A 13,440-nucleotide genomic window follows, 5' to 3' on the forward strand; every position below is an offset into this window, starting at 1 on the left:
TAGTGAGAGATCTACCAGTAGGTCTTGAACTACCTTCTGCCCACCCGTTTTATAGACTGACGTTTTAAATCCTATGCATACTTACCTAAGACTTATTATACTCGGTGGAACTTACTTTCAAGCAAACATGTCAGGATTGGTAGTAAAAGATGCCCTTATTTGCCTGCTCATGCAGGAGGAGAAGTAACTCTTTGGCTTGTGCCACCTGGCCCTATCTGCTATGCAGGAAACTGCTTGCATTGAACCTAGTGAAAATGTGTGTGTGTCTGTGTGTGCAGCCTGGGAACCACATGTAAACTGCTCCAAGATTCTCTGTGGAAGACTGGGGTATAAAATAACTAAAGAGCTCAAGCTAAGCGTTTATGGCATTAATCTAAGACGGACGCTTACATTCCAAGCTGCTCACACTTGACTGGCTCTCCCAATCACAGGGAGGGCTACATGTCTTTAAGCCAGTGCAGCTAAGACTATGACAACCTCTCCTGCAGAAACAGCCAGGTTCAGCCCAGTCATGGTTCCTGCAGAGAGACAATCTAAGAAGTGGGAACCAGCTTTTGGATAGTTTGGGAGCAGGATATTTGAAGGACCACCTCCGCCCACATGAACCTGACTGCCGGTTGTGTTCATCATCATCAGCTTTGCCCCACACCCAGTTGGCTGGGACATAGGACACTTTTTCAGTTGCAGCTCCCAGGTTATGGAACTCCCTCCTCTAGGCAAACTGTAAGAACTTTTTTGTTCTGCCAGGAATTTGCTTAAACTGAATTCTTAGGTGTTTGCTTAGACTTTCATGGCTCTTGTTTTAAGTCTTCCAGTTTTTATGCTTGCTGTATGTGTGTGTGTTTTATAATTGTATGCCACCTTGGTGGCCCTTTAACAGGCTGAAAAGCAGGGTATTCATCCTTTTGTAACAATAAACTCCACCACATAGCGTAGAGGGATTTGCCTCTTATTCTCTAGATAACCTTAGTACTGTCAAATTATGAAGCATTCCACTGGACACCTTTGCTTAGGATCAGGCAACAGTAATACCCTTACTAACCTGGACATTTGGCAACTGTCTTCTTATATTAAACTTCCAACTTCACTCCATTAAAAGTAGGAAGCTAGTAGATTCAAAGTTGGAAGGCTTTCCTGTCCTCCACTTAGTTCAGAGGTTACAGACCTCTCAATGAGACGTTTTCCACCAATCTTCCATACTCGTTTGCGACTCCAGTGTGAGCTTCCGCAACAGTGACCAAGCAGGACAATTTCAGTTGCCAAGACAACTCAAGTGCTGCAGCCAATAATATGAATAAAAACTTTGGCTGACAATTCTTCTTATAAAAGCAGGGCTTTCCTCCAGTGGAACTCAGCTCCTTGCCAAGATTCTCCAACATTCATAAGTTGAAGAACTAGGAAGTATGCTTCAACAAAGTCTCAAGGCAAGAAATTATGCAGCAGTGGCAGCAGAACATGGATAGGATCATCAAGAAATGTGGAAAGAAGAGAGGCTACTACAAGCATCAGGGGACAGGCCAATAGTGCTTGAGGTGTACATGAGTGAATGCCTCTCATAAAAGATGTCGTAGTCATCAAGTCAGGCAGATGATAATAAGGCTATTGGGCCCCGAGTGTAAGGGGAAGGAAGCCATTTTAATAGTTCCCTAAGGTGCTAAGAACATTCAAGGCAAGTCCTAGTTTGCTTGGTTACTTCCCAGCTAGCCTCTTCTCCTTAGCTTGGAAATCCAGACTTAATGCTTAACTATTCATACCCATCTGAATATGTAAAAAAGGCCACCCCTTTCAGCCATCAGCCAGTTACTTAGTAGGCTTCAAGATCAAAGGGCTAGATTTACTATACCAAAGAAAAGAACAAGGTAGCAATGCATGGCCTGAAGACAAGGACTCTGGAAATGTATAACCAAAACTCAAGTCTTGAGGAAGACAGTTCCAGAATCCCAAACCCTATTGAGTGCAGTTTTTTTTGTATCTAAACACACATTATTGGTCTGTCACCAGTAAAGTGTTAGGATCTGTGGCCCCAGGCTGCCAGGATCTAAACTCTTTGGAGGTAAAGATTAGATCCACAACTGAGAATTAAAACAAAAACAAAGTACAGTGTACAATTTGTCTGGGGATGAGTGGCATATAATTCTAGCAAATCTTAGTTGTCTTGCAATCTTATCTTGTGCTTCTTAATGGTCTTCAAGTTCAGCCCCCTCTAGAGCATGTATATTCTAGTAAATCCATTCTAGTGGTAAGTTTGTAGTAGGAAGATCACATACCAGAGAGGTTCCAACTGTCTTGAAGAGGACAGAGGTGGCCAGACTCTGCTAGCAAACATCTGTAAATGTCCAAGGATGAGCCAAACCACAATTGTGTGCATGCGCGCGCGCGTGTGTGTGTGTCAAATACTGTTAAGAAAATAGGAACACACAGAAACTGAAGTCTTCTGGCTGGGTCATCCACTTCAAGAAGCATTTCTTCACCCTCATCCATACTGCAATTCAAGCAACTGGCCCTTATCCGGCCTGAGAGCACTGGAGAAGGAGATGGAAGCAACTGTCATCTGATCAAACGTACACATGAGATGAAGATGTTTACAGAAGGTGCTGTATGACCACCGAAGGTGAAATTGTGCTGCCATTTCCTTCACGAATGTGCAACAAGATGGAAGCACAATATAATTTGTTGATTCCCCAGACAGAAATTAGCAGGAGCCATTCAATGAAACTTTAAACTTAGCATTCTGCAAGAGCCACCTAATACAAAAAATTATGGCTGTGAAATAATGGAATTGGCCGATGGACTCTCAGCAGTTAATACATGCAGCTTTCCAAATGGCCACAACAATGAAGTCATCCGGTTGGCTGTTAGCATTATATCCCATCTGGACAAGCTCAATGAGCATGGGAATAGATGCACAGCGAAACACAAACCTTCTCGTCTTTGGGGGGGCGCCCTCGCTTCCGGGGGCTTTGCTCATACGTTCTCTTCAGCGGGGATTTTGATCCTCGCTCGGAGGAAACTGAAGACACTCTCTTTTTCGGCTTTCCTTCAGACAACCCGGCTTTGTGTTTCTCCTCTCCCACTGACTGCTTGCCTCTCTCTTCACTGGAATTCCGCCGGTTTTTCTCTTCAGTGGAGTTATGAGAAGACGCCTGAGAGATTACAGAACAGAAGGATGAGGAAAAGAAGGCGCATGAGCTGGCAGTGATTTTATTTTCCCCACACTCACAAATCCCAAAGATGATGAGTCTTGCCAAATATCTGAAGCACGCCGGATTGAACACAGGTTATAACCAGTTCAAGCCACTAGTCAGGAGAATAGACAAGGAGAGGCAAAGCACAGCTGTGCGTTCACTGCAAAGGCACCCTTTAGAAAGACAACGATGTTCTAACTCCAGAGTTCACAGTTAAAAATAGTCCAACGCTGCAGGTGTATCAACTGACTCTTTTGTCTCAGTTCACCTTAAGTCAATCAGAGGCATGATAGGCAACTGTGAAAATTAACTGTTTTAAAAATGCAAACTTCATCCTAATCACTGTTCCATGGCATAATTCTAGAGACATGGCCTACTACGCTTATCCAGCAGTGAAGCAAAAAGATAGCATTACCACTCTCTCATCCACTAGTCCAAGAATCTGGATAAATTGACAAAATGACAGGCCACTCACCTGGTCCTTGCCTTTGGCTTTCTTTAGGAATTCTTCTACTGCATCCACCGCTTGCTGGAACCTCTTGCCTTTGTTAATTTTAATCATTTCTTCTTTGTGGGCATGGTAAGGCTTCAGCTGCTCCACTTTAATCCAAGCACTAAGAGGAATCAAAATGACATTTTCCATGCAAAAGCACATCAGTATTCACTCTCAGACATGATTGGTAACCCTCCCAACCTTCCTCCACCAGGGTCATCTGAGCCTTCCTTAGGAACACCAATTTCCATTAAATATTGCCACGACTGACACACTAACCTGCAGATATGGCACTAGAGATGTAAAATTTCCAGGAATTTTGAAGCAACGGAAAAAATGGGAAATTTGGCAAAAACAGAAAAATATGAAATACTTTTTTTTGCGCTCTTTACAGATGGTCATTTTCTTATTTAGGAACACAAAATGTATTATGTATAAACTTGCTTTGCTCATACAATTATCAATAAAATTTAAAAGAAAACTAAGTAAATTTGTAATTATTCTCTGAAAAAGCTATGCTTTTAAATTTAATATACCAAACATGACAATTTTATGAGCAAACCAAATTACATTTAATTTCAGGCTCCTACTTTATGTCTGACCAGAGGGTACTTCAACAGGTAGTTTCTGAAACAAGTGAATCACCTTAGAAAGCTGGAAGAGCTGGAGGCAGAAAATAGCATCTGTTCCTGTTTGTGAGGAATTGGTTGGGATGGAGTTTAGGTATATCTGATCTGAAGGAATCGCTATTGAGAGCTTATTTAGCTGGGGAAGAATATCTTACCTAGTAGGAATGGTAATCAAGCATAGTTAATTTAAGTACCATTAAGCAATCTCAATCCATTCTTTGAAGAGTGACTTTTCTTCCCTTTTGTAAATAATTCCCCTTAATAAACATCTTAATTTCCATTAATTTTGAAAGACTGTCTCTACTGGCGGTGTCAATTCCATGCCTATACCACTGGAACTGGGCTAGCAAGTTTCTTTTAGGAGCAGAGGGTTTATTTTGGTGGCAGCAGTTAAACATTTTATAGCTGAGGCAGCATTCCCTAACTGCAAGGTCTATTTGGGAACTTTATTAAAAACTGCGACAGTGAGCTCCATAGAGCCATAACCCAGATGTTCCAACACATGTGGTGACACTGGTGGGATAACCTATAATACCCCAATGCAGAGATAATCTAAAAGAAATACAACATGTGAGCAGGGTGGGGCTGTGCCATAAAAACCCGCCCTCAATGTCATGTGCACCACATAGCTCTGCCCATAGCCGTCCATGCATGCAACGCCAACATCTGGAGGGCATGCCGTCACACATATTTTTATTATTTTTTTATTTATTAAATTTATTAATTGCCCATCTGGCTGGTCACCCAGCCACTCTGGGCGATGTACAAAGCATATAATAAAACAGTTTAAAACAATAAAATTCTACAATAAAAACATTTTCTAAAATACCCTAACCCACCCCAAATGCCTGCCTGAACAACCACGTTTTTAATGCACGGTGGAAGCTCATTAAAGAGGGAGCATGGCGGAGTTCCGTAGGGAGGGAGTTCCACAGAGTGGGGGCCACCACAGAAAAGGCCCTCTCCCTTGTCCCCACCAGTCTAGCCGTCCTGGCTGATGGGACAGAGAGAAGGCCATCCGAGGCTGATCTTGTTAAGCGGCCTGTCTGGTGTTGCTGGAGGCGCTCCTTAAGATAGGCTGGGCCGGAACCATATAGGGTTTTAAAGGTCAAAACCAACACCTTGAATTTGGCCCTGAAAACAATTGGTAACCAGTGCAACTCCTTCAGCACTGGAGTGATGTGATCTCGCCAGCAGCTGCCTTTAATCAGGCGAGCCACCGCGTTCTGTACCAGCTGCAGCTTCCAAACTGTCTTCAAGGGTAACCCCACGTAGAGCGCATTACAATACATACCTCCAAGCATATATTTTTTTAGGCCAACAGGGCAGGAAATGTCCTTTTAAAAAAAGGAACGCTAAGATCTATAGCATGTTAAACTCTATGGCCAATAGTGCATTCCAAAATGTCTGTGCACTTCCATGTGGTTGGATCCAGACTAAGTTGGATTTTTTTAAGCCAGACCAAGAAAATCACTGTCGTATTTAACTCGTCTCACTGATTTCAGTGGGACCTGTTTAACTTAGTCTGGATCCAACCCACAACGTTCAACTTCACTGTAGCACTTAGCAGTTTTCTTTCATGCTAGTAATCTTAGCTTCTACAAAATATTCATATATTGCTATTTTTGACGGATCACTTTTAAGCATAAGCTTTTATAAGTGCCACCAACATATCCTCTCATCTGTGGAACCAAACCTCTTCCCAGTATGCTACCAATCTAGTAATTTATTGGATCCTCCTCAAAAAAAAGGGGGGGGGGGAGAAGAAAAAGGAAAAGATTTTACGTTAGTGATTTTTCTAAAGGACTTTCACGAGCTTATCTCTGGCAATTCTGAATTCTCTAAAACAGCTCTTACAGCTGTTTTACAGCTCTTTTAATCTCTTTTCCTTTTTTGATTAACATAATGCATTATGTTGATCAATGTATTACTTATGGAGGCCTGCTGAACATCTAATTAGTGTAAGGGGCAGTATTATCATTTGTATTCACTGCTTCTCATACTATGCCCAAAATTCGTATTATAATAAAAACTGATACTTTAGACAACCTCCTACTGAATGGATTTGCAAGAAGTTGAAGTTCAGATAGTGAATTTAGGCTTTAATCAAGCCTGATTGAAAGAACTGTACTAAAACATAGATATTTAGTATGTGGCTGTTGTGTGCATTTATGATATTCTTTAGTATTCAACATGATAGATTAGAAGTTGAGGCTGGGATAAGGTGGGTGGAGAGGGACTTCTGAGAAAGAGATGATTGGGAGCTGTACATTTGGATGCTCTTCCAGGCAAACCTGAGAGCCAGCAATACTATAGATCAGCACCATGTTTCCATTACACACCAGCTTGATCAGCACCCCTTTCTTAACTCCTACCAGCACAGTTCCAGAGGGAATGGAGAGCATCTCAAACTTTTTAGCCCATCTGTACCGTTGGGGCTAGAAGACTGCAAGACTGTTGCTGTTCCATTTCCCCCAGCACTCTTCTGCGGGAAATGGAAGATCACCTCAGTGTCAATGGCTCTTTTGTGCTCTACTTTCTTCTCAAATCATCCCTCCCATCACAAAGTGGGAGATCACCCCTGATGGGAGGAGTACCCAGCCAAGACCAGGACAGGCCTCATGCTTCTTACAAGCAAGATTCCTCACTTCAGGGAGAGGGCCATGCTAGACGTTTTCTCCCTGATGTGCATGTTTTCTGAGGTTTGGTTTATAAACAAAAAAGACACATAGGAGCATTGTAACATACAACCCTGGCCTACAGTCTGAAGTAGCAATCCCCAAATGTCTGTCTCATAATTTTACTAACCATCCATAGAGAACTGGTGTAGCATAGTGGCTAAGAGACCGAGCTACTAATCTGGAAGCCCCCAATTCAAGTCTTGCCTCTACCATGATTTAACTTAGAGAGCAATCCTATGGTCCTTAGACAACATCAGGGATGGGGTGGGAATAGGATAGTTCAGATTCCTGGATCCGAGGTCAACGATAGGCCTCAGACCCAAGAGTCCACGCTCCCCTCCCTCTTGCAGCTGGTGTGGAGAAAACCATGCCAGTGACTTGAGAGGAGGGAAAGGGGGCGGTTCTGTGGGCAGGAAGGGGACTGGGGAGGTTGGCTTACAAAGAATCCTCTGGCCTCCACAGCCTCCTTCCCTCCTGAAAAAGCCCATCTACCAAAAATGTGGAGTGGGAGGAGCGCAGAGGCAAAGACCCCCTTCACCGCTCTTCATGCTCTGCATTGGATGCATAACCCCAATAGGATTGTACCCAAAGTGGCCTTAGGCAAGCCTAACACTCTCTCAGCCTCAGCCCCCACCCTCTGTCCTGCAATATGGGGATAATACTGACCTATCTTACAAGAGCTGTTTAAGGATCACAACAAGTTCATGTATGCAGAACACTTTGGACAATGCCAAACGCTAAATAAAATGCCAAGTATTATACAGATAAAAAAAAAAAAAAAAGCAAATTGAGGGTTTAAGTACATCACGTCTTTGGGTGTTTGCTTTTTGATTGCTTCGGGCATATGCTGTTTTAGTCTGCAGGTAAGAGTGGAGAGCATTTACTTGCACATTGCTGCACTGTTGAAGATTGTGCTTTGTTTCCATCCTGGAGACTGGAGGAGATAGCCAGATTTAATAGAGTATCATCATACTTTGTCAGAAAGTACCTGAACCCCAACTTAAGATGAATGAGATCAAAGAGCTAATTAAGGCACACCAAAGGATTAGAGAAGTGCCATGCATACCCTCTTTACTGAGGGAATTGTTTAAAAATCCCAGTTATGTGACTAGACAAAATTGTGCAGATTCTGCTTTGTGGAGCAGGGCTAGAAATGTAAGCTACGCCAGAGCCATAAATCTGAACTGCAGGCCTTTAGTGTTTTGGAACAGGCCCGTGGAATGCTTTAAGCCCATATGCAGATTGCTGTAGCAGCTTGACCATTCTAATATTGTTTTCAATTTCCATTCTAGCAACACGCTTATGGATAATCATTCTCTTGGCAACTGCATTTCTTATTCAGTTCAGACTTCGTTTTCTTGTTCCTGCTTGTTTTGCAGAGACCAATTTGGGCTGTGGGTGGAGCAGCTCCACTTCCAGCCACTTTAGTTAAGTGGTACTTTGGATGAATGGCAGTTGAAGTTGTCAGACCAGGATTCATATGGGAGTGATCAAGAACCTATAGCTTCTCAAGGTGGCAACTGCTGCCTAGAGGCTGCTGTTGGGGAAAACTGCATTTACACTCCACCTACTCCAAGCACTTGCGAATTCCAGACATTTTTTATCACAAACACTTCTCAAGACCAGGGAATATTCCAAACTTTCATTTTATTAACTTGAAGGATTCTTGCAAGGAGTTTGAAAACCCCCAACAACCCCAAGGAACCAAACAGCTGCCCTCCCCCCCACCACTCTGTAGTTTAAAAGATTTTGTCTTTTAGCATTATGCAATAAATTAAATGCTTTTTATTAACTGTTTAGGAATTCTGACAAGACCGTCAATGAAATGTTTTCAAGTACAGTGGTCTGATGCAGATGTAAAACCTGCAAACCATAGTCTGGGAACTAAGAGCCAGCTTTGAAAATGTACACTCTTTCCCCTCTTCCCTTGACAGCTTTAACCATGCCATAGCATTACATCTGCACTAATTAGAACTCCCTTCGCAAGGATTTTACATCTAAAGTGGGTTTGCAAACCCATGTTAAGAGGGAACCTTATTCGCATCAGCCAAGGTTATGCGTCATTAGCACATATGTAACTCGTAGACCATGGTTAAAAAAGAGGGCAGGATATTTGCATCTGAAAGGCAGTGCAGTGCTGTGTATTCCTTAGATAGGCTCCCAGTTTGAAAACTATACTGTTATGTCTGCAGTGAACCAATGGGAAGCTGTAATCACTTTAATTCAAGTTGAAGGTGACTAATATTGAGCAACATATTCTAAGGCTGCAAACCTATGTACACTTAATTCAGGAGTCTGTAAACATGCACCGGAACTGGCTGCATGGCATTTCCACCTATCAGTTAGTCTGGCTCCTTCCTAAAAGCTTATGCTTTGCTGCCATGATGCGCAGAGTGTGAACTGAAGCCAAGAACTTAGTATGGTAATAATTAACAAAGCACAATATTAGAGAGGCCTCTCTCACACCTAGCCCCCTGGAAAACAAGCTGTGGAGCTCTGGTTGAAATATCACTCCCTCAAATAATGAATTCAGGTGGTGAGTGCTGACAGAATTGGGGCCAAAATGGGGTTACTGAGAAACAAGATGGAGGTTTTAGCATGTTGAGGGGAATGCTGAAGTACTAAAAGATCTTTTAATACCTAATGGGGCAAAATCCGTAAAAAACACTCCAATGAGGATTGAGCATGCTTAGCAGCTATAGAATGTTATGTGTCAGCTGGAAAAGAAAAATGGATTGCGGCAGGGGATGAGGAGTGCAATGCTCATCTGGAGCTTCTTAGAGCTTATACTGTGTGCCTATCTGGCACCCTGAACAGGAGCACTCCTGCTAGGAAATGAGGACACACTGCAACATTTTGTTGTAGATCCCACTTGTACATTTCATAATTGTATGCTGAATACACACATCATTTTAATTCCAGTATCTCAATCATTAAGGCAGATATTGTATTATGTTTGATACTTTTGCTGTTCCCTTGAAAATGGGTGCAGAAGTTGAGCTAATATTTGGACTTGAAACATAACAATATGCAGTGTGCATAACAAATTTTATTCCAATATCTCAATTATGCTAAGAACTGACAAACAAGATGCCAAATGATGAAATAAAACCAAAGGCCTCACTTCACTTGGCCAGTAACACTTTATTTGGCCAGTAACACTTTGTAATATTTACAAAGCACTTTTAGAGGGTTCAAATAACTTTACAGTCATTGTCCCAGTAATCCTTACAAGCAACCCTGAAAAAGTGCAGATGAGAAACAAAAAGTGGTGGTTTTCCTAAAGCTACCTAGGAAGATCATGGCTAAGGCAAGATCTCAACTTCTTGGCTAACAGTTATATCCACACCAGTTCTTCTGTTCAACTAACAGAAGGCTAAGCTTCGATTCTTGAGATCTGATTATGAACACTTTGGATTTATAAGCCACCTTTGTTCCCAAATTCTACTGTTAACATGCATCCCCAGATACTGCCACAGCCATCAGGTTGTGTTTCAGGTAAACAGGAGACTATTGCTCCCATGATAGCATCACTGATGCAATGAATATGGACTTGAGCACGCTCCGGGAGAGAGCGCAGGACAGGAAGGCCTGGTGTGCTATGGTCCATGGGGTCATGAAGAGTCGGACACGACTGAACGACTGAACAACAACAAAATTGCTGCCATGTGGGAATATTTTAACTGTTTAATCAAGACTGTAAATAAATACAGATTATACCAAGTTCTGCATAGGCAGGGTTGGCTTGCTTCCTTTGATGTTGCCAATAACTTCCTACATGCCATTGCACAAAGCATTCCTTCCATGACAATGCAGTCAAAGGGACATCTTCTATTTGCACAGAACTGTGTATATGCTTCAGAACCCTGTAGATAAAGGCTGCTGTCGTTACTATTTGAATGAAAAAGGAAAGCAGAAAAACAGCATCTCCCTCATGATTTAATGGCCACTCTGCATTCCCAAGAAGCTACCACCTCACAAGAACTGCCACTGTCAGTTTACAGATCTAGCTAATAATTCATGTAATACTGCCTCTAGACCCAGCGCTGGCTCAGACCGTGCACCAAGTCTTATATTACTGTAAGAACAGAACAGATAAGGCTCACTTACTCTTATCTGAGGCCACACCACAGGGCTTAAAAATCATTTCCCACATGCAGGGAGCGAAGACTATATGACTCAACTACAGAACCATTACTTAAGATAAGAATATTTAGCTGTAGGATAAATTAAGGCTCAGCTGAAATGTCCCTCCCTTTTCACAACCTCATTCACAGGTGGCAAAAACAGGATCATCTCAGCAATCTTCAGGGGGCACAAAACAGAGTGAAAGGGAAAGACTTACCGGCATGCCTCTGGGTGGATAGCAGAGGCCACTTAGCATCTTAGAGATCTGTTGGGAATGAAGCTAGATCATCACGTAGCATTGTCTCAGGGCACTTCTGGGAAATTAAAACAGCTGCCCAGAGAACACTGGCTCTATGAAAATTATAGCAATGCTAAGCAGTATGGGATAACTTTCACCCCATCTCTCCCCACTCCCAAATTTTGAGCCAAAACGTCACAAAGCTAAAAACTTTGGCTCAGTCTTATGATAAATATTTGTTCTTGCAATGCATTCCCCAGCTGTTCTTCCTCCCAAAGAGAGGGTGCTGAGGGCAGCTGAGCAGCTGGTGCATGACAATGGTGGGGGCAGGGGGGGAGGCACCTGTGCTGGCCCCATTACATATTTTGCAGTGTTGCAATGGGGGAAGCGCAGCAGCTAAAAAGGCTCCTTTTAGGATACTCTCCCAAGCAAGGGGAGAATTCTCCTCAGACTAGCAAGGCCATTACAGGCCACCTCAAATATAAGATACTAGCAGGCAAAACTTGGGAGGATTGGGGAGAAGGCAGAGGGAGTTTAGTACATATCTAAAAGAGGTGATGCGGGGGCAGGCCCTACATTGTGGGACATACGGGGATCTCAGTGAGGGAGGTTTTGGGCTATATGTGGCCATTTAGAGGGTGCATTTAGAGGGCCATTTAGAGGGAGATAGTGAACATCAGCAGTTTTGTGCTGTGAGCCATTTTGAACATTTTAATGGAAAGTAAAACTACCTTAAATAAATAAAAATAATAAAGACAGAATACCTGAAGATAACCTGAAGACTTTCAGCAATGGCTGGTTGGGAATAAGTTCCAGTTTCTAACAGTAAATAGATGAAGCATTTTTTTTAATCACTGCGAGAACTAATGCTAGGTTCAGTCGGCTTTAGCTTACCTCAGGTCTGCACAAACTGTGACCTACCAAGCTGAATGTAGGGTAACTTAATCGGTGCTGCCTATTCTCATGTATTTGTAGTCCTAGATAAGCAGCAAAAGCAGGTTTATTGATCCCATGATGAGCTGCTAATGTGGCTCCTGGGCCAGACATTGTGCAGGTCCAGGTTCCATTATCACAGATGGGGGGGAAAACCCTGCCCCTTAAATTTCCTAAGACTAGAACATTTAAGTTTCAAATCGTTACTTAAAAAAAAAACCAGAAAAAGCATTAATGCTACGTTTGGATGGTAAGAAAAAAGATTTACCCCTTGAAATTTCAGATTACACATATGGAATGACTTTCCATCATCTACAGGTTTTCCATAGATATTTAAGCACCCCTCTGACTTCTGAGATTTCAGCAGATGCTGCCTACACGCACGCACACACAGAATATATACTTGCTTCCATAAGAGCTAGAAACCTGCTTTTCTTTAGGAAAAAAATGAAAGCTGTACATCTCAGGAGCTCAAATTCTACACCCATTATGACATTCAATGCCCCCTGGAATTGCAGCCCACACAAAGACCTACTTATATTCTGCCTTTCCCTTACAGCAGGGAGGGGAGAGAAGCGGTGCTTGTGCTATATTATCTACCACTCAATAGAAAGAAATCACCCAACAGGACAAGATTCATTAATTCATTAAGGGCTGCATTATTTGGTTGACCTCCTCTACCAAACAACAGGATTTTACCAAGCCTGAATTCTAAGCTACACACCAAACTCCATTTATTTGGTAACATGCTGACAGTTTCATCTGCAATCTGTTCACTAATCTATGCTGGGACTAAACAGTGTTCCAGACATTCAACCCACCTGCAAAAGCTTCCCTTGTAAATAAAAGTGTAATACATTCCCCCCTTCAACATTTTTGCTCCATGCCTCCTCCCATCGCTTTACTGGAACAGCCTAAAAGTCAGGATGGGCAACACCCTTGATGCATTGACAGGTATGCCCCATTTATTGTAGGACATGTTATATGTGGTTTGAAAGCAAAACTGAGTGTAAAAAAGAGAACTGTGATGAAGATCCTTTTGACAGGCTACCCCCCTTTTTGCATAAAATGTATGAACATATGAAGTCGCCTTATAACATCAGAATATTGGTCCATCCGGCAAAACAACAACACTTTGTCTAGTGCTTCAGAA

General features: G+C 42.4%; 1 protein-coding gene across 9 annotated transcripts in view; it reads right to left on the reverse strand.

Annotated features, from left to right (window-relative positions):
• GLYR1 (glyoxylate reductase 1 homolog) overlaps positions 1-13,440 on the reverse strand; it is a 51,799-nt gene that overhangs the window by 22,685 nt on the left and 15,674 nt on the right. For 8 of the 9 annotated variants that reach the window (XM_084818857.1, XM_084818860.1, XM_084818863.1 and 5 more), the window contains 2 exons: positions 3,661-3,799; positions 2,922-3,143 (listed from right to left, as the gene is read on the reverse strand). In XM_084818857.1, the coding sequence (XP_084674983.1) occupies positions 2,922-3,143; positions 3,661-3,799 (361 nt within the window). The remainder of the gene's footprint in view (positions 1-2,921; positions 3,144-3,660; positions 3,800-13,440) is intronic. The other variant, XM_084818862.1, reaches the window with a different exon arrangement.

The sequence above is a fragment of the Heloderma suspectum genome, chromosome 12 (genome assembly GCF_057233095.1).
Source record: "Heloderma suspectum isolate Gila_16-S chromosome 12, 16-S_ref, whole genome shotgun sequence".
Lineage (NCBI taxonomy): Eukaryota > Metazoa > Chordata > Lepidosauria > Squamata > Helodermatidae > Heloderma > Heloderma suspectum.